Source organism: Anomalospiza imberbis, chromosome 3, assembly GCF_031753505.1.
Source record: "Anomalospiza imberbis isolate Cuckoo-Finch-1a 21T00152 chromosome 3, ASM3175350v1, whole genome shotgun sequence".
NCBI lineage: Eukaryota > Metazoa > Chordata > Aves > Passeriformes > Viduidae > Anomalospiza > Anomalospiza imberbis.
In genome coordinates, this window is record NC_089683.1 from 75,331,695 (window position 1) to 75,352,761 (window position 21,067).

General features: G+C 44.9%; 1 protein-coding gene across 4 annotated transcripts; it reads left to right on the plus strand.

Annotated features, from left to right (window-relative positions):
* The first annotated feature begins 600 nt into the window (after positions 1-600).
* TBXT (T-box transcription factor T) lies at positions 601-17,620 on the plus strand. Of its 4 annotated transcripts, XM_068185209.1 has the most exons (9): positions 604-1,304; positions 1,465-1,729; positions 2,280-2,414; positions 3,130-3,191; positions 3,285-3,346; positions 4,274-4,450; positions 5,670-5,802; positions 11,874-11,968; positions 17,313-17,449. In XM_068185209.1, the coding sequence occupies exons 1-8, from the start codon at positions 1,099-1,101 to the stop codon at positions 11,941-11,943; spliced, it is 1,110 nt and encodes a 369-aa protein (XP_068041310.1). In that variant the 5' UTR covers positions 604-1,098; the 3' UTR covers positions 11,944-11,968; positions 17,313-17,449. The 4 variants fall into 4 exon arrangements, with proteins under 4 accessions (XP_068041309.1, XP_068041310.1, XP_068041305.1 ...); XM_068185208.1 differs by lacking the exon at positions 11,874-11,968 and having other exon boundaries at positions 601-1,304; positions 17,313-17,620; XM_068185204.1 differs by lacking the exons at positions 11,874-11,968; positions 17,313-17,449 and adding an exon at positions 7,089-9,118 and having other exon boundaries at positions 927-1,304.
* Positions 17,621-21,067: the final 3,447 nt, after the last annotated feature.

The window sequence follows — 21,067 nt, forward strand, 5'->3', positions numbered from 1 at the left end:
AGTGCTTCAGAGCACCCCTCTTTTCCCTCGTCCCGACCCTTGTTTTTGTGTCAAACAACTAAAAAATAAATTCATCCCGTTGCCAAGTTTCACCTATGAGTTTCTCCCCTCTTGCCCGCAGGAACTCGCGGGCGTTTCTCCTTCCTCCACGAAACAAAGCCTTTAACTATCTATCAGAAGTATGTTTTTATTTAGGTGGGATGGTGGGTGGCTATCGATCCGATTTTCAGATTTTTAAAAAGTTATTTAGGTGGGATGGCTCGAAACCGTCGCCGTCGAGCATCTCGGCTGCGAAGGCGCTGCCTGTGCTGCTGCTGTGAGACAAACTCTGCCACTTTTCTCACGGGCGGGCTCATGGGCTCGCTAAAAGCGGGGAGTGCCCGTGCTGTGCCAGGTTTGTGGTCAGCCGCTGTACAGTGCGGTTCCAGCTCTCTGGCTGATTTTTCCCGCAAGCTTTGTCGCTGCCAGCTGCACCCTTCCCTGCAGCACAAGTTTCCGTCAGGGGGGCAGGGACAAGTGCGGGGGGAAGCGGCGTGCGGGGCGGGGTGCTGCTGTCGGCTTGCGGCCGCCCGGAGAAGAGGACTTCCCGTTTCTCCCCCTAAATATGAATCTGCGGCGGGAGTGCCTCCCGTGCAGGACTGCCCGCCTAGAAGCGGACCGGGGGTCTCGCTGCGCCGGGAGGCGGGAGGGTGCCGCGCTGGCCGGTTGTGAGGCTGTTGCCGAAATGGGCCATTTCCTCCGCGGCTGCCGGAGCCCCGGCCCCGGCGGCTTTGATAGAGGTGCAAACATTTGGGGGCAGATTTACATAAAATAGCCGCGTTTAATCCCGCGGGCTGCAATTAACATCACAGGCTCCTGCGGGCCCCGTTCTGATATGGCCGCGGGCGGCCAATGGGCAGCGCCGCCCGCGCCGATCAAAGGCGCCGCCCGCCAATCAGCGGGGCCCCCCCGCCGGCGCGGTGATGTCACCGGGGGGGCGTTTATGGCGGGCTATAACAGCGGCCCGGCCGCCGAGGGCGCGGGGAGGCGGCCCGGGCCCGGCTCGGTTTTGGTGCAGCCCTGCCAGCGAGCTGCCCCGCGGGCGGGCGCGGGGCCGGGATGAGCTCCCCCGGCGCGGAGGGCGCGGGCAAGCCCCCGCAGTACCGCGTGGACCACCTGCTGAGCGCCGTGGAGAGCGAGCTGCAGGCGGGCAGCGAGAAGGGGGACCCCACGGAGCGGGAGCTGCGCGTCGCGCTGGAGGACAGCGACCTGTGGCTGCGCTTCAAGGAGCTCACCAACGAGATGATCGTCACCAAGAACGGCAGGTAGGGAGGGGCCCCGCCACCCCCGCTGCCTCCCGAGCCCCGTTCCGGCCGCCCTCCCGCGGGGGGCGAGGGGGTCCCGGCGGCCGGGGCGGGCTCCCGCCCGGCGCCGGGGGTCCCGGCTGCCCGCCGCCGTGCCTCGCGCCTCCGTGTCGCCCCGCAGGAGGATGTTCCCGGTGCTGAAGGTGAGCGTGTCGGGGCTGGACCCCAACGCCATGTACTCCTTCCTGCTGGACTTCGTGGCGGCCGACGGGCACCGCTGGAAGTACGTGAACGGGGAGTGGGTGCCGGGCGGGAAGCCGGAGCCGCAGGCGCCCAGCTGCGTCTACATCCACCCCGACTCGCCCAACTTCGGCGCCCACTGGATGAAGGCGCCCGTCTCCTTCAGCAAAGTCAAACTCACCAACAAGCTCAACGGCGGCGGGCAGGTAAACGCCGGCACCGGGACCTGCCGGTCCGCGGGGCTGGACCGGCCCGGCCCTGAGCGCTTGTTCTCTCCTTTCGTTTTCATACTTTCCTCACCAAATGTGCTGGGATGGGTCGGGCTTCTCCCTGCCCCCCCGATTCATTCATTCATTCATTCATTCATTCATTCATTCATTCATTCAGGAAAGCTGTTTGCTTCACCGTGGATGAATGCCTTGATGTTTTATCACTTTCTCTTTTTTGGAAATCTCTTTCTGGTGTGAATATCCCCTAGTGTCAGCGGTGTGGTGGATGAAGCTTTTTAAGGCTGACTTATCATTGATGCATTTGTGACTATGAGAGTGCTTTGTCAAGGAACAGGGATGAGGATAACTGTGCAGAAAGTTGTGTCTGTCCTCAGTGTGCCTTTCCTTCTCTCACAGCTTCAGTTTTAGGCTTTTTTCACACTTACTGCTTTTTCCACCTCTGATGGAAAGATGGATACATTAAAACCTGAGTGCCCTTTGTGCCTGGCAGCATCTGCCACTGCTCACCTGCTCTATTTGTTCACAGATCATGTTGAACTCCCTGCACAAGTACGAGCCACGGATTCACATAGTGCGAGTGGGTGGCCCGCAGCGGATGATCACCAGCCATTCCTTCCCAGAAACCCAGTTTATAGCTGTGACAGCCTACCAGAACGAAGAGGTATGCACAGCGGGGAAGAGAGGATGCCACTACCGGGAGGTTTCAAGTAGCAAAGCGTGCATGTTGCAGAGCAAAATAATGGATCTCCTTTTGCATTTCTCAGTTCTTCCTATGCTTTTTTTTGAAGCTAAATATAAAAGATTCAATTAATGTATGCAAAAGCCCTAGGAATGAATTATACAACAGAACTCTGATTGTTGTATGTCTGAATATGTACTGCAGATTTGTCATAGACCCTGTGGGGGCAGACAGCTATGGTAAAAAAAACAACTGTCATTTGAGCTACACAATGAAATGACCGAAGGCACCATTTTTGGAGCAGCCCTTTTTCTGGTAGCCCAAATGCATGTGTGTGTTGAATGAAGTTGTAATTATCAGATTTTCTGAGATTTTTTTTTTGATGTCTAATCTGCTCTGGCTTGAAATGTGAACATTTTTATAGATATTTAGTTTACTGCCTTAGGTGTTTCCTTAGATGATCAATGAACTCAGGCTATTCAAAATTTGGCAGAGACTAACTCCGAGTGCTTTGATAATACTCCAGACCTTAAGGAGCTGTTTAATTCGTGCCCATCAGTTGCTTTTATGGGCCTACTTTTATTCTTCAAAAATCTGATTTTACCAACTTCAGTGGATAGTCCTAGTTCAAATTGTAATATCAGTGTGATAATGAATGGTGATACATGTAAATAAAGATATTTGTTGTTGTTTTTAGATCACAGCTTTAAAAATTAAATACAATCCGTTTGCAAAGGCATTTCTTGACGCAAAAGAAAGGTGAGAGCTCTTAAATTAATTCTAAAATGTGTATTTTTAAGATAGATTTGTGAAGGCAAATTCTTAACTAATGCAACACGGTTTCTTTTATAGGAGTGATCACAAAGACATGATGGAGGAAGTGGGGGACAACCAGCAGTCTGGGTATTCACAGTGTATGTTTCCTTTCGTTGTGCATCGTAAGCATGACTTTGATTGCTTCTACTCCCTAGGAAGTTAAACAAAACTTTGAGGCCAGTTCTTGATAGCTGGCTTGTTAGCTCATAGAGGAATGTTACCAGTCTCTGTGGTTGTGGTTCATGCATGCTGATGATTGTATAAACACTGTAATCTCTGTGTGTGGTTAGGATTTATTGCATTCAAAACAATTTAATAGAATTATGCAGAGTTGCCTTTATGTTTAAAAAGACATTTGCCTTTTTATACAAGGACAGCAATGTTCACATGGACATGGAGACAAAACTTTATTTCATAAAATTTATTGAGACAGTACTCATGTTCTAAGTACTCTAAGAAAATTATGAGCATTTGCTTGAAGAAGTTCTTTCAGATTATTGAAAAGCATTCCTGTTGTAATTATTTGTGTTTTAACAGATGCTTGACAATAAAATGCAGCCTAAAAAGGATGTGGGGGTTGATTTGCAGCAGGAATTATTTTGTTTCAGAGAAAATAGTTAATTTTTAAGAGGCGTTCTTAGCAGTCTGAGAAACTTCAGAGCTTAGCTATAGATTGGGACCCCCAAAGAGCAACTTAAAATTGAATACTATGCTAACAGTCACTGAGCACACACTACCTACATATGGGAGGGTTTAACAATTTCTGTGTTTCTTTACTGTGGTTGTGGTTAAATGGTAATTTAAAAATTAAGTTAGCTTGACAAAAGATTTTTTCTAAGCTGCTTTCTAATTTTCCTTCATAAGAGCATTTAGCAAAGTTGTAAAGATCCAGATTTTTCAGCTATGTTGAAACTCGGTTTCCTTTCCTGAGTGTGCGTTTCCTCGCTGTTCAGTTGTCTCATTGCTGTGATTCTCTGCCTGCCTGCACTGCACGCCTCTCTTACAGACCGCTTGCTTCCCCGCAGTAGGTAGCTGGCTTATTCCTGGCAGTGGGGCTCTGTGCCCCCCGGCCAATCCTCACGCGCAGTTCGGAGCCCCGCTGTCGCTGTCCCCTGCCCACAGCTGTGAGAGGTACTCACCGCTGAGGAGCCACCGGCCTGCGCCCTACGCCAACCCCTACACACACAGGAACAACTCGCCAAGTAAGTCTGAGGCTGCAGCTCTGGGGAAAGGGGGCCCTGAGCCGAGTACGTGTTCCCAGTGCCTTTAGAACCCAGGGTCTGATTTTGTTAGCTGTGGCTGTAGTTAGTGTCTATGAACATCCCACCTCTGGATAGATGGAAACAATAAGGAGCTGAGTAAACTGCAGAGCTTTTAAAAAAGGTGTGCTCAGAAGTAGCCAAATACCTTAAGATTTAGTATCTTGGGCACCAGGTACTTAAGGGTGAAAAGGGCATTTTTCACAGTGGGGTTTTTTTTGTTTGTTTCATTGGTGTTTTAAAATTTCTTCTGGCAAAGAAGAATGGTTAACAATTTTAGCTTTCAGGCTGTGTAGATAGTGAAAATTTCCTTTTAAAAAATATTTATTATTTTGAATTGTGAAGTAATACGTGGGCTTTAAGATGCAACCTGGCCAATCTCGTATGTAGCTTTGTAGTTCATTTAAAAGTGGAAAACTAGCTCTCTGTGAACTTTCCTTGCGTCTTGGAAATTTTGTGCAAGACTTAAAAAAGGATAAAAGAACAAAACCTCTCTGGTGGTCTTTCTTGTTCCCTGGTCCTCAGCAAAAAAGTCCTTCCCTTAGCTAGCTACCACAGCAACTTCTTTCTGACCATGGGTGGCTGTATGGGATTCCATTTACAGCTTCCTAGTGCCCCTGCTGTGTGAGCCAGCCAGTTTGGGTCACAAGCTAAGTAGTCTAAGCCACAGTCCAGTCACTCCTGATGGTGCCTAAGGCAGATTTCAAGGTGGCATGCTCAGCTCAAAACTGGGATGTGTGATCCAGTGATAGGCTTGTTATCCACCTTTGCCAGACTCTTACTGGCAGTGTCGGTGATGGAGATGGAAGATCTGCAGGTGACAGTGTAAATAAAGAGCCCTCCTTTTTCCACTGACTGTATAAAATGGCATGTGCTGAATTAGCAGCTGGCTTGCAGACAGCCTTTTGACCACAGTCCCTTCACAGAAATAAGATTTTGCTGTTTTGAGTGGAGCAAAACACATCAGGGCAATGCCAATAAAGTAGTGAGCTTGACACTACTGATTGCTGGCTTTGTTTTTTTTCTCCGTGTGTAATTTTGTTTTTATTTTTTTTTCCAAGGTAGTAGTAGGGAAGGGTGGTTTAAACCTCTGTATTACATTAAAATACAAGATTGCTATTTGGCCTGATTCTAGTGTTTGTAAGTGATTGTGTTTTCTCAGCAGCCTATGCTGACAACTCCTCTGCCTGCCTATCCATGCTGCAGTCCCATGACAACTGGTCTTCTCTGGGAGTTGCTACACACACAGCTATGCTGCCCATGGGTCACAGCACTGGCACAGCTACCAGCTCCAGGTAGGAGTCCATCCCTCAAAGCCCTGTATTGCTACTTTCTAGGAAGAAAAGGCTGAAAAAGGAGGTAAAGAGTCACCAGCATATTAGAAGTCCTTTTGGCCACTGGTATGAACCTATAGCACTCTGTGGGGAACTGAGAAGGAAATCTGTTTTCCACAAGGAAAACAGATTGAAGAAACAGATTTTTTTAAAATATATTTTAGTTCTGGAAATGTAGATACCTGTGGCAGCAATACTTGATAAATTAAGGATTGCAAATTACTTAGACAAACATAGATTGAATTTGAGGATGTTCTCTTAAGTTTCACTTCTGTTATGCATAATGGTGTTTAAAAAGTTTATTTTCTTTATCCCTTTCATTTTGGCTGGTCATAGCTTTCCCAGCCATGTCCAGAAGCTGTTATTCTGCTGCAAATGATGGAGCAGTGAGCTGTAGTGTGAAGGAGGAGCACACGGTTGGGGCAGTAATTCATTACTTAAGCATTGCCACACTAACCAGCATAGCATGGGATTGTACATGTGGTGAACGTCTTTGATATTTTGCGATCATAAAAAAAAGTATTTTTTCTCCTCTTTGTACTTATTATCTTTAAACTTTCGAATCCTTTAGGAAAAATTCAGCTTGTGTTTAGTCCCTTAGAGCTAAACTTGAAAATTCAAAGAGCTGCAGAAAAGGTGGTAAAATATTTGTTATGAACTAGAGAGGGACAAGATCTGGACATCTCTTTTAGCAATTAGACCTACCATTCTGTTTGTGGAAAGCATTTTTGCATTTGAACCATGCACGTGGACTCTTAACTGTTAATCAGGCTATGTACTACTACCCAGTATGAGTTAACTGTATTGCTAAACATATTTTTTAGTCCTGAACACAGATTAATTGAGTAAAAAAGTCCTTCTAGCACTTCTTTCTCTGCCTGATCCCCAGGATGCATATTTAGGAAATTGCAAAGTTCCTGGAGTTTCAATTTCTGCACTGAGTTGTTCAGTAGGTAAAACCAGTAGAACTGGAACTGTGAAGCCTCACAGAAGGCATTTCTGCCACCGCTTTTGTCTAACCCCCTATCTGTTGGAAAATAGGGAAGTTCAGTTTATTTGTGGGTTGCCATGAACACAAATTCTGCCTTGGGGTCCTTCCTGCCTCACAGTGGCTGGGAACTGCCTAGAGAGTTTCACTGTTTGCAGCAAACAGACCTGGCCTGGGGGCTGTGTTGTGAGCTGAGTAGCTGCCAACAGGCACTAGAGTCACTAATAACTGGTTTTACCTATGGCTTTCCCTCTTCCAGTCAGTACCCCAACCTGTGGTCTGTGAGTAACAGCACCATCACGCCGGTGTCCCAGCCGAGCGGGATGTCCAATGGGCTGAGCTCCCAGTTCCTGCGTGGCTCTCCAGGACACTACTCAGCTCTGTCTCACCCCGTGACAGCAGCCTCCTCTGCCTCACCCCTGTATGACGGCGCGGCGCCCGCGGACCTGCCCGACAGCCAGTATGACACCTCTGCACATGCCAGGCTGGCATCCACATGGACGCCTGTCACCTCCCCTTCCATGTAAAGCCAGATCTTCTTCTGAGACACTTTTAGCTACCAAATTACTTTAGATGCTTAATCCTCAAGGAGGAGACGTGAAGGAAACTGCAGCCAAAAAGCATCTGTACTGCTCTGCATAGAGCATCCACATTATACCTCTTACAGTGAACAGTGCATCACTGACTTCATGTAGAGTTTACAAACCTGGTGAGTGTGCAATTCTGAAAGCAGATTCACTGCTTTTAATGTGTTTTTTTTTCTTTTTTGAAGTTTGATAGACCTAAGTTTTAAGATTTTTACTTGGATTCCAAATTTCTCAGTGTTCTGGTATATTTGGACCTGAAATTTGGCATCATTCTTGAGTAAGTTACTCCTAACTGTTTCAGTTAGTTTTTCTAAATGGCAGACTTAGCTATAGTCATGAGAAGATTTTTATTAACCATCTAGTTAGAAGCATTCTGAAATATGCACAAATGTAGCTGCGGAGTGAAGTTTTTGGAAAATCGTGCACTAACACGTATTTGCTTCACAAATACGTTGTGTTCTTAACTGTATGCTTATTTCATTGCTGCTGAATTAATGTTGAGACAATCTTTGAGAACTGTGTTCTTCCCAATAAAAACAGTATTAATGTTTGGTCTAAAAAGTTTTACCCAAAAGACTTCTTTTAGAGGTAAGTTTTACTTTTCAACCATATAGGTTTCAAATACCCACCAGCTTAGCTAAACGTCTCATTTTCAAACAGTGTCTAATTAGAAGCCCTATCCAAAACCTTTTTGAACCATTGGGAATACATCACTTGGAGGATTTTTTTGAATCTTTGGCTCAGGCCTTAAGAGAAGGAATGAAACACCTTGGGGGGATTCATTCTAATTTATTTTATTTCAATCTTGTACTCTGATCTGTATTTATTATTTGGTAAGTTACAACTTTATCTTCTGCATGTTAAGATATGTAAATAATCCCTCAATCTACAGTGCACTCTTTTAAGACAATCATATGTGGGATATGTCACCCCATGGCACATGGAACAGCATGGATGTAAGTAGTTAACTTACTGAAAGGGGGAGATCTGTAGTTGCTAAGGTTTTTGCACAAAAGTGCAGATGTACTAAAATGTAAAACACACTGGCTGCTTGACTTGCTGAAAGGAACAGGTCTTGATAAAATATTTGTTTCATTACTGATATGAAGTAATGTGATCTAAATTCATGATGCAGCCAAAACATTGGCTGAAAGTGTGCCCTTAGATGTGTCTTTCTCCCACTGAATCTGGCAAGTACCTATCCTGAGGAAAGTGAGTTCTTTTATGCAAAAGCCATAATAAATAACTTTGTATAATGAAGTGCCTAATAAAGCAAAGCAAAATTCTGTATCAGGGAATTCCTTAAATAACTCATTGATGTGTGCTTATGTGCTGCAGTGGCAGCTTTAAGATGAAAAAGTGAATATTTGCCACCATTTTGGTCTGTTTGGTACCCTTGGGCAGGTTCCTGTACCTAGAAAAGTTTTGGCAGGGCTTGTTCCCTGCAAGTCTCCCAGAGGTACTCCAGCAGGAGACAGCACCAAAAGTGGATGGCTGCATAGCCACATCCTCTGTCAATATGTAAATAGTGATCTCAGTGCTCCTATTTTATTGTGAAGCTAAACTGTGTAAATGATGTAAGTGCATTATTATTTAGACTATTTTGTAGAAATTAGCAGTGTCTTTCATTGTGAGGTTTTATACTTGTATTTTGGACGTATAATTTAAGTTAAGAAAAAAAAGTAAAGATTCTTAAGAAAAACTCCATGCTTGATTTTCAGTTTGTGGGGGTGGTGAGAAAGGTGAAACAATTGCACATCAGCCATATTGAACCTACAGTATGCTGACCTTCCACTGAGCGGTTTCACAAATGATTCCTGCTGCATGTCAGCTTCTGTCTGTGGGCGAAAGTTCAAACAGTTCTCATCCACTGCTCTCTCCACCCCTGCCTGTTTCTCCCTCGTTTTGGTAAATCCTTGACTGACTGGTATTCAGAGGTGGTTGCCGCATTTGGTGCCGGGTGGAAGCTCTTTTCCCACAGTCGCCAGTTTCTGGTCACTGTGAATGGCATCCAGCTAGGGCTGGATGCAAGCATGGCACCTGCTGTGTTAGACTTCAATAACAAGATTTTCAAGTGTGTTTCTGAGTCCCTGCCCCCAGTCTTATAAATGCCAAGCTGCTGCCTGGTCCTTTCAGCTACTTCAGGAGTCTGTTGCCAGCTGATCAGCACTGCTGTGGCTCTGTGTGCAGCTGAGCAAGCACATGCCACTTCTGAGAGCTGACTTGGCGGGGGAGCTGACTTTATCCCTTGCCCCAGAGCTGTGCCCTCAAAGCAGACACATCAGGAGAAGAGGATGATCAATCTGCCATAGAATCATTTAGTTTGGAAATGACCTTTACGGTCACGAAGTCCAACCCTTAACCCCAGCACAGCAAAGTCCACCACTTTACCATGCCTCTAAGCGTCATACGTCTTTTCAATACCTCCAGGGATGGTGACGCCACCATTTCCCTGGGCAGCCTGTGCAGTGAAGGGGATCCATAAAGCAACAGAGAGGTGCTAGGCCTATGGCTGGAGCTTATCCCTGGGCAGGCAGCCCACTGTGGATCTCTTCCCCCTACAGAGGCTTGTGTGGAGGACAGCCAACATCTGCTGCCCAGCACAGGGCTCAGTGGTTTCTCAGGTTCTTGCAGACCTTGTACTGCAGAAGTGATTCCATGTCCATGTGGACAAAAATAATTGAGGCTACTTATTATAGGAATGATCTATGGCTCTCTGAACTGAGCTCCCTGCAGCTAAAGCCTTTGGGCTGTGGAGTGGAAGAGCTCAGCCTTGCTTAATGCTAGTATCAGATAGATCTTACCTAGTTGGCTTTTTCTGGTGTGGAATTTTTTCCCCTCCCATACTTTCAAATTAAAGGAACCAAAACCTTTCATTGAGTGCAATTTTTAAGTCACTTTAAAGCAGATAGAGCATTTCAATATCTATGTACTCACACCTGAAAATGAGCTTTGTGTGAGCCATCAGGAGAAATTTTTCTCACCCGAGGGCTCAGGGTAGCAGTGCTGTGCTGTGCTCCTTCTTCAGCTGCTGGCTGGTGCAGGCCTGAGGCTGCTGGTGGAGGCAGTGGTGTAGGTGACATTTCCAAATGCTGAGGAAGGCTGGTGTGAGATGGCTCACCTCAGACAGCCCTTACCTGGAAGTGTGGCTGTGCTGTTCCCTTGTACCAGCTCCACCATGACTCCTTACCACTCCTGACTGTGCTGCACACCAGACAAACACTGGGACTACAGACTACTGTGAGGCTGGGAGAGGTCCAAATGCCCAGGAACTAAGTTGTCACCAAATCCTCAGAACTCTTAGGAAATATAAACTGTTTGCCATCTCAGTGGGTTACTGCCTTATATCTTAATTTTCCTCTGGGTAACAAATAATTGCTGGCTGTAAAAAAATCTTCATAAAACCCTCATCTCAGTTGTGCAGAAATACCTTGCTATGCTTCCAAAAGTCATGTCAATACTGAATTCTAAGTAGGAGTCAAATGTGAGGTTTGGTATTCCCATGCTTGTCTCCAGCCTGACTCTCCCCCATAGATATCAATTAGATTTATGAGTTGAGATAATACACATTAAGGCACTGCATCATTCATGCAAATATAAATAAACTAAAAAGTAATATAAATCAAAAATACAAAAAAAATTAAACTCTCCAAAGACAGGTGTAAAGAAGACGGAAGCAGAAACATGTTTTTTTTTTTTTTTTAACCATACAGAGACTCATTCCAGAGACTTGTAGCTGTGCAGAAAATAATTTCTTCTTTAGAGGTTCTTGCTTTAGCTGCTCCTGGATTTCTGTGCCTTTGGCAACTGAGGTAAAGGAAATGAGGGAGTCAGTCTGAGTGGTGCATGTTGCAGTTCCAGTATTTCTCATAATGTCTAATAGCACCTTACAGACACAGTTACTTTTGACAATGTCAAAAATTCTTTGAGAAGATAACAATCCAAAGCCAGGTTCTCCCACTGTACACACCACTATGATATCTAGGATCTGGAGGACGCTGTGGGGTTTACAGCTGAAGATTGTATGGCTGGCTACAGCAGTTACTTTTATAAATAGAGAGGCACAGGGCTTCTCAGGAATCTCCTCCTGGAGCTACCAGTGCTCTACCATTCACAGAATTTGTCCTTCTGTCCTTTGAGTTCATCTGCACTCCCTGCTCTCCTAAGTGGACACTGCTAGTTTTATTCCTTTCTTTGTTAGCTGAAGTGCTGGCTTGTGTTTATCATGTTTATCATTTCTCAAGTCTATCCACAGTGCTAACAGGAGCAGGGGAGTTGCTGAAGCCTATTCCCAGTGACAGCTTCCCAGAGGTGGCTGTTGGCTGGTCAGTATGGAGCAAACAGCAGCGTGGAGCTGCCATATATTGCATGTCTCCTGTATGCTCACACAGCTCGCTCCAATTCAAATTTCAAGCCAAACAAGGCTTTCTTCCTCCTCCACCCACTTTTTTTTTAAGGAATGGCACAGTTACCATAATATCCTTCTGGTGCTGCACTCCTGACATGTCTCTGAGCCTTGTCTCCTGAGGCACCACCTGAGATGGTGCCACAGGTATGTGACCAGAGGACTCCTAGAGTCTGTACCCTCTGGGCAAGCAGCTTGAAGCTTTTTCTTGCTTTTCCCTCTCCTCTCCCAGTCTTGCAGCAGTACAATAGTAGATTACTGTTTCTTGATGCTAGTAAACAAATTAATTGCTTCAGTAACTCTGTCAATGCCAATAATTCCTATGTGATATGCAATTACCAGACTTGTATGACAGAGTTGGAAGGGGTTTCCTGAATCTAGTTCCTTAATTATAGGAAATCCCTTCACCAAGACCTTCTGGGAAAGCACCAGGGCTTATCTTAAAAACAGTGGGTGAGATTCTGGGGAGGTTTTCTGTGTCTGCCTGTGTACCTGTGGCAAGTGATGTTGCTTTTTTTTGATTGGCAGACTTTTGCAGCCCCCTTGCTTCTCATTGCTTAGGAGCTATCTTTTAATTGCCAGCTGAAATTTATCTGTAATAGTTTTACAACTATCTGATCTTGAGCCAAAACCTATTCCCAGCTTTAATGAGTCTTCTCCCTTGGTAGTCTTAAACCTGATATGCATTGTTAGAAAGTAATTTCTCAGCCTCTCTTTTGGAAGGTTATAAAAATCCTCTCCTCCTCTGGTAGCTTTCCCTCTCCTGCTGGCCCTCTGTCTGTGTCTGGCTCAAAGAAAGGGAGAGATTAAATGTGGTACAAAGCATGGGCTTGCAGAAGGGCCTGTGCAATTCCATACTGCTTCCCTATTTCCACTGGAATTAGCAATTTTGATAACTTTGAAAAACACGTTTTCATTATCTAGATTTACATCAGTGATTGACTGGTCATGGTGATCCACAATCTTCTTTAGCTATTTGTTGCTGATGAGCTCCATTCTTCTGTCAGAAAGTATTATTAGTCTCTTAACTGACTTTGCCCTTGTCCCAGTCAGTTTATACCCCTTCCATTGCTCCCCAGTTTTCTGGTTTGTTCTGTGGGAGATTTCCCTTTTGCTCTCCATTAATGACATCCCTTAACCTCACATGTCCAGGAGATTTTGTCAATGCTCTCTTCACTTTTGGACTAAGACATTAATGAAAGTGCTAAAGCTCCCATTAGTGTTTTCTCTCTTTGCCTCCTCACTATAGCCCCTCTTCCTCAGTGAGAACAGAAGCAGGATAATGAATACTTGTGGAAAAAAACCTGCATTAGCCTTAATTTCCATCATGCTCAAATGGTACAGTGACCCCACTCCTCTCTCTCCTCTCTTTGTGCACATGGACCGCGGGCATTCTGGGCAGTGCCTGGGGTCTGGTCGGCAGCACTTGGGTTCTCAGTATTGTTCAGTGACTTCCCTTGCAGTGTCACCCAAGGCCCAAGTTATGTTGATCACTATAAGAGAAGCTACACAGGCAACCTGGAAAAAACCCACTTGCTGAATGGGGAAAAGGCCAGAGAAGCCTGACAGGACATGTGGAATGGAAATCAGAACATTCAGCAGCTCATGAATGATATCTGCCTGTTTGTTCATATTGGTGATCCTGGATCCAATACCAGCAGGGGCTGGTGTGCAGGTTGGAGAGCTCGTGGTGCTCTACAAAAGGCCTTGTGGCCCTGCAGAAACTGCCCTAGCACATGGAGCTGGCACACAGGAGGCACAGACCCTGCTGCTTCACTGCTGGCTGGTCTCTGTGGGCTCTGAGGGGGAGCAGGCAGGTGATGCTAGTTTGGGTGGGCACAGGTGGGGATTTTGGAGGAGGCAGACCCAGCTGACTGTGTGAGTGGTTGATCCATCAGTGGGGGGAGAGAGGGAATTGCAGACATATTTGGGATGTACAGGATAGTGGTGAGCCTGTCTTTCTTTCCTCAGAAACAGCCAGCCTGGACCTTTCAGGTAAGGTGTGGAATGTCTCCTGAGTTGGGGTTATGCTGTGGGCCTGATGGCACTGGAAGAAATGAGCTGCTGTGGATTGGTGAGGTCTTCTTTAGTATGTCCTGCTGGGGCAGAGCAGCTGCTTGGCTATACTTGCTGTGGTGGGATGGCTCAGAGAGATGGAAGCGTTGTCTTGGGAGCTGCCCTGTGGCACAGCCTCCACAGCAGCAGCTTTGCCCAGTGTGGTCTTGGTGCTCACTAATGTACTTAACTGATGGTTGTTTCTGTCAAGAGGGCTGCCTTTAGCTGCCGGCAAGGCCTCTCTTCCTTCTGGGGTGAAAAAATGCTTAACCTTCTGCCTTTCCTGGGGACTGGGAGGCAGTGGTGATGCTGGCTGCTGCTTGACCTGCCAGTGTTGAGAGGGAAAGGGCATTCCCTACGAAGGGATGCTGCCTGCTGGAACCTGGACACTCTGCCAGCCTTCAAAAATATCAACTTGTCTCAGTGTCAAAGATCCCTGCTGCCTCCTAGAAAAGGAGGTTCATCTAAGAGAAGCTGAAATTGGCTGGTAATTGGTCTTGGCTTTATTTTGACTTCATGAATTTAATGTTATTTTAAATTCAAGGTGGCTTCTGCTAGTTACCTTGCACAGTCATTAGCACTGTTTTGCAAAAGGTTTTGGCTTATTGAGTTGGGTTCTGGGCACTGCACTTAATGTGTGAAACTTAATTCTTGATCTATCCTTTACCTTAACACAACACCTGTAGTGGTAATTGTGAAACTTTAATAATTCTGAGAACTTCCCACATGAAAGCTCTTGTTTTAATGCATTAGAAGTGGTGTCCCATGCTGTGTCCTGTGCCTGAATTGCTGTCCAAAGGGGTATGGTCTGCGTGAGAGGTATTTATAATACTTGCAGTCCAGGATAGTTATGTGTTCTGGTTGTCCCACTTTTACTGGATGGCTCATGTAAGTTTCCATCATCTTTTCTTTGCCCAGTTGTAGGTTGACTATGGTGGGTGGAAGGGGAAAGAGAAATTTCCACTCGCCCCAGCAGGAGGTTTATGTAGTTCCCATAATTAATTTACATCTCTGCAAAATGAAATGCAGTCTTGCTATTGGTACCAGAGGTATTGGTGCCTTCTTCCTGTTATTTTGGTTTGTACAAATGCAAACTCTCAAAAACACCCCAAAAAAATAGCTGCAGGCTGGCTGGATGTAGGCTTTTCTTATGCCCTTGGTAGCCAGAGAATCTGTCCCTTTTGGTGGTGCTTCAGCTGCTGTGTATCTGCTGGCAGGATGTTTGCAGGGCAGGAGCTAGGGATCTGTGCAGGGGGAAGGGGGAAATCCAGGCTTAGGGTGAGACATGTAGGTGGAAGGGGACCACTGAGTCCGGAAACTTGAGAAAATGAGTCCTGTCTTGCATTTATGGAAATTTCCTCATCTCTATGACTGGATTATTTGTAGTGAGTGTAGTGATCTCTTCTACAGAAAGATCATAGAGGATTGCCATGCTGTCACTGGGCTTTTCATGTGGATGATAAAATGAAATTAATGAGAGTGTAGTTGTTCTAAGCTGGTGTTACTTTTTTAGCACTCTAAAAATAACAAGCAAGTGTAGGCTAACTTGAATATAAGGTTAGTAATACCTTCCATTCCAGTTTGAATAAAAAGAGATGAACTTTGGCAACTGGACATGAGCAGTTTCTCCTCTATGTAGTTGTGGTGGTTTTTTATTTTTTTTTTGTGTTTTTTTTTTTTTTTTTTGTTTTTTTTTTTTTTTTTTACTTACAAGTACATTTTTCTATGTAGGTGTGGAATGGTACTCATCTTGAAAGCACTTGCTTCTGCAAACCACAGAGCTGTTGTTGGGGCATGCCAGGGAATTCTGCAAATAAGCTGACTGCTGAAAAATGGTAGCAATTAAACAGCCCTTGAAAAATTGCCTGTCAGAAGGCTGAATTTGTGTTTTTAAACTGACCAGTGAGAGCAAACATAGCTAACTTAGCTAACTTTAAATTTTGACTTGCCTTCGTTACTGAATAAATGACAGCATTCCCTCAACCTGCTAATTTGTCAGTTTAAGGAATGCATTTATTTGTTGAAGTTCTGCTGTTAGGTAATTAAATAAGGCAAACTTCATCTGCAGAAGCTGGGTTTCAGCAGGTAGGTTCCCCCCACAACTTGGTTTTCTCTATTTCCTTGTATAAATTTGCAGTTGTGAAGCTTGCCTGATGACATGCACAAAGTCCTTGTTCAGAAAGGCTGCCAATATGGTCTGTTTTGCTTTGACACACTTGGTATCAAATGGTTGTTACTTATCCTCTGTTTTATTCCATCTCTGTGTTGTGATTGTGGTGGTCCCAATCAAATTAAGGATTGAAATTTATCACTGAACTGTATATTTTCATCCTGAAACTTGAATTTCTTAGTTGTGTGTAGTGTTTTTTTCCTGTACTAGATTTTTTTTTGTTTGTTTGTCTTTTGAGAAAAATCCAAAGGCTTTGACAGATAGATTTGTCTCTGGTTTAGCTTTCGTTCTGTCCCTGTGGAATGGGTTCTGGTGTACTGCTGCCAGTGAGATGGTCCCCATAAGCAGATATGTGTGTGCTGCCAGCCTTACTCTGTTGGTTCTACTTGCAGCCTCATCCACACTGCTTTCTGCTGGATTGCTACAGGGAGGTGCTCTGGACAAAAATCAGGATATGGAGAATGGGCCTCGTGCAGAGACTTCCTTCTGTAGCGTCTAGTACTTGGAAATGTTTGCAAACAGTTTGCTTCTCCTCCCTCTCATGAGGAACTCCTGTAGGGTGCCACTGCTGGCACTCAGCAAGTATTTGGAGTTAGAAAAATTTAGACAGCTCTGTGCTTAGGCCTCAGAAAGGAGCACTGCAGGAAGCCCATCCTTGCACTGCCACACCCAAGTGGCTGGTCAGGATGCAGCCCCAGCACTGTCTCTCCTTGGCTCTGTGCTCTGGATGTGGCGTATGTGCTCCCTGAGGCACGGGAGCCAGGGTTCTGCTGGCTGCCAGGGGGTGCCAAGATCCTGAAGTGACCACCAAAATGTCACTCTTATTTCTAGAACAAGATCAAGTAGGTCCTGCCTAGGAAGAGCTGGTGGTTTCTGTTCTCTTACCTTGGTTCCAGCACATCAGGGCTACTTCAATAAGGAAAAAAAAAAAAAAAAAAAAAAACCAAAACAAAACCAAAAAACCCAAAAAACTTTGTTATATTTTGGATAGTATTAAACACTCTTGACTGACAAATAACCTGCTGAAGCATCAGGCCTGCTCTTTGGGCTACTGTGAGCTTGAATATCTCCTTTTAGCCTGCCTAATCAAAACTGCTTTATCAGACTCAATACTAAAACCAAGAAAAATAGTAATCCAACAAAGCTCCAAAAACTTTTATTTGCCTGCTCAGATCCCTTTCAGAATTTCGAAGCAAGTACTTTATTACTCTCTAAAATGCTTCTTTCCCTCCTCCTTAGTCCCGTTCTGCTGTCCCTATCCCGTAGGATGCTTTCTAGGCTCTCGGGGAGGGAGGAACACCTCTCCGAGCTGTGGCAGCCTCTTAGCTGGACCTGTACCAGAGAAAAGGCTTCACTGCTGGTCTGTGATCTCCCTCTTGTGGACAGACTTCTCTCTCCTTCCTGAGCGGGTGAGATTGCAGCAGGATGTGTGGTTCGGCACAGCTCTCAACGGTAAATTAATTGCTAAGCAAGCAAGTTATATGCTAATTACTAAAGCACACTGGATTTCTCTTCTCTGGGGGTGTAACTCTGTAGTGTGAACCAGCCTCAAATCGGCCCTGTGAATAAATGCTGCTGCAAAAGAAACCATCATTACATTTACATTTGACAAAGCAGAACTGAAATTTCTAAGAGCTTTCACATTTCGGCTGTCACTTGCTCTTTTGTTCTATTGCTAATAAATTGCACTTTAGCAACTGATTTGTAGAGGGCTGTGAAAGTTTTGGGTAACTTAACAAGGAGGAGAACAAAATTTATTTTAAAAGTGCATATCTGAAAGCTGCAACAACAGTAATTTTAGAACTGCTTGTGTTTCTGTCACTTTTTTTTTTGTGCTGTCTTACATATGATCAAATCCAATAAATCCACCCCTTACTTGTACATATGCTCTGCCTCTGAGGCAGCACTGCCAGGATCACCTTGCTGAAAGTCTTCTCCTTTCTACCTTTGCTTTAATTCCATCTGTGGTTGATGTTCTTGACCATTTTAAATCTTTTTTGATTGGAGTTTTGAAGAGAAGAGCTGAGCCAAAGACAGATGATGGCATTTTTCTGGCTACCCAGTACAGTTTCATAAATGCCATCAAGTATGGGCAACTCTTGCCCTGGTTAACTGTTGAGATTTGTTCTCAGATCTCTGAATAAGTCCATTAACGAGCACAAACTTTTCCACTTTAGGTAATTTACGTTAAATCAAGTGCACTTAAAATGTGTCCTTTCTTTTTAATATCTGTTGTCGTGCCTGGAATGCAAAAAGCCATGAGAGAAGAGGCTGTGAACCAGTCCTTTGGGACGGGACTCTCTAGTCTGGCATTGACCAGCAAGCAAGGGCTTTCCTTCTGAGGCTCTTTAGTGCTACCAAGAGGCTTTTCTAGTTTGGAAAGAAGCATCCTAGAAATTTTACATAAGAAAAATCATAATTAAAAATAAAAATAATAAACAAGTGTATAGGCATGGGGAGGGCAGTGTGATGGACGAGAAGAGAGCAGTCTTCAGTGAACTCAGGTCTTCACACTGCTCTGGCTGTATTTTTGGTTTAGAGCTAACAATCCTTCTTTTGCAAAGGGCAAATACACTCTCCTGGAATGGCATTACACTGAGACATGAAGCCAGGAGGCAGAGATGAATCATTGCTGTTGCAATGTCCATGGTACGTGGTCCAGATTTCTATCTTATCTGTCTCTGAGAGTGTATGAGGCTTCTTGCCGGCCCTGAGATGTTTGTGTGTAATACAGGAGCAAGGGGACTTGTGCTCTGCTGTTAGCAAGTTCTCCATACAGCATTTGATCCTTAAAGGCCCTTGAATGAATGTGTTCATTGTTCACTGCATATTTATGCATGTTTTATCTGTTTTGGTAGAGGGAAATACACCAGTTTACGCTCAGTGCCAACACTGTATAAAAGCATATTTTGAAGCTAAGCTCACAGTTTTACAAAGTACAGGTAGCTAACCAGCTAAGTAAGATCAAACAAACTTGTTAAAATACTTTTCTAATAACTTAGAGCTTTGTGTTGGATCAGTACGTGGCGAGTTAAAAAGCTGCTTCTCTTGGAACTGGCTCAAATTTTCCAAAGGAGCACCTTGACAGAGGAGTAAATCTTTTGGGGAATCTGAAATCTGGTTATCTAATCTAATGTTGCCTTTGTTGTTGCTTTTATTACACTATTCAGAGAGGGAATAGCTGCTTTACTGCAAAAACCTGCCAAAAGTAGAAAATTGTGACCTAGGATAAATAAGAGATTGAGCTAAAGGGTACTAGCAGCATTTGCTGGTTGGGCAATGAATGCACAAGTAAAACCTGCATCAGTATTGTTCCTTACTTTTGTGACGTTTCCTCTGAAGCCAGAGCAGGTACTGTCATAGCCAGCAGGGCTTTCTGATTCATGTTTCCAGTGCAGTGTGATCTGCTGCCATTCCTGGGGTGTTTCTCCAGCTTTCTGGGCATTAGTTGTTGCCAGCTCTCAAAGCTTCTTGGGAACAAACCCTCAACCCTTAGTACTGCTTTTTTGATGGGAAGAGGTTGGAACATGAATCAGCACTGTGGGAGACCTGCAGTGGCCTCTGGCTTAGGATCAAGTTCTTGACAGCACACTGTCACATTGACCTTCTGGTAGGAGAAAAGCACATTTGGGATAAACTCCTGACGCCTGTCTAGGGAGTCAGGTTGCCTAGATACACTGACATCTGCCTGCTAAGGGGTATTCAGTGCTCCCCTGGACTGGGTGGATGGTCTGTAGTGCTGAGCCACTGGATCAGCCTCGCACTCTTAGCCCCAAGTGCCGCTGGGCCGTGTGATCTAAGGTGGAGCAGCCTGAAGTTCAGCACAACCACCCTGCCAAAGCAAATACACGATGATACTTCATGGTGTGGAATATGCTCCAAGCTGACGCAGCCTGGTCAGGTTGGCTGATCTTGCACTGGGGGAGTGTGTGAGTGGCAGCCTGCCCAAGGAACTGATGTTTTCAGCCTCTGCAGGCAGCCGGGCAAAATCAAGTCTGTGACAGACAACTTTGTATGTTCTTGCTCCACTGCACAAGCTGTTAAGGATATGTGTTGTTTTAATTAACAAAGAAACTTTCTCTTCTCCATGTTATGATTACTATGGCTTTTTCTTTTCTTTGCTTTGTCCCTCATGTAATTCTTATGCTCCCTCTCAGTACAGGTTCCCTGTACTACTGAGGGGGAGCTCTTAAACTCTATTCCAGGGAGGAGAATTGTTCATGGAAATAGACAACTAAACCCTTTTTCCTGGAAAACCAGGCTGGGCTTTTGAAACAAAACCAATTTATTCAGCAATCCTTTTGTCATAGTTCCCTGGCCAGGCTCTGCCTTCGGAGCTGAGGGAAGAGTGGCACAGGCCAGAGCAAGGCACATCACGGTAAAATGTTTCTGAAGTGAGACTTGTTTGTGTTTACAGTAAGCTTGTATTGTTCTTGTCCTGCATGTTTTCTTCAAGGGACAGGAAGATATTTTTGTGAATAATAGCCTCTCCTTCTGCAGCTTTGACTCACAATGTTTGAGTTTCCTCCCCTGAGTTTCCTCAAGGAGCTGTTTCAGCCACAGATGCTTTGCATATGCGGGAAAAGCATGTGTTAGGAATGGAGCACCTTAGCTTTCAAAAACTTTATTGGCTTTCTATGGTCAGTGCAGCTTATGAATTTATTGTTTCCCATATGACAGAGAGGGTATAAAACTTAGAAAAAGATGAGTTTTCAAAATCAGTTACTATAAGAAACGTGTGTTTTTAGCAGCAAGATCAAAGAACAAAAAACATCCCTCAAGCACACTGCTCCCTTCTCTTCTCCCTCAAGCCCTGAGGTTCTGGCCATACAGCACAACCTTTCCCAAATGTTCATTCTTGCTTGCTAAGAAAACAGCACTGGTGGGACTTTATTGGCTGCCTGTCAGTATTATCCCAAAAGCTTTTGAACCTATTGCTCAGTTTGTTGCATGTGAACAAGAGACATCCATAGGTGTGGGAGAAACTGAGCCTTGAGGCACTTTCTCACTGGAAAGAAGAC

Bases quoted from the DNA above. Each gene is read 5' to 3' on its own strand.
- TBXT (XM_068185204.1), top strand. From the start codon at position 1,099: ATGAGCTCCCCCGGCGCGGAGGGCGCGGGCAAGCCCCCGCAGTACCGC. The intron at 2,415-3,129 runs GTATGCACAGCG...TGTTGTTTTTAG, and splicing joins CAGCCTACCAGAACGAAGAG to ATCACAGCTTTAAAAATTAA. The intron at 4,451-5,669 runs GTAAGTCTGAGG...GTGTTTTCTCAG, and splicing joins ACACAGGAACAACTCGCCAA to CAGCCTATGCTGACAACTCC.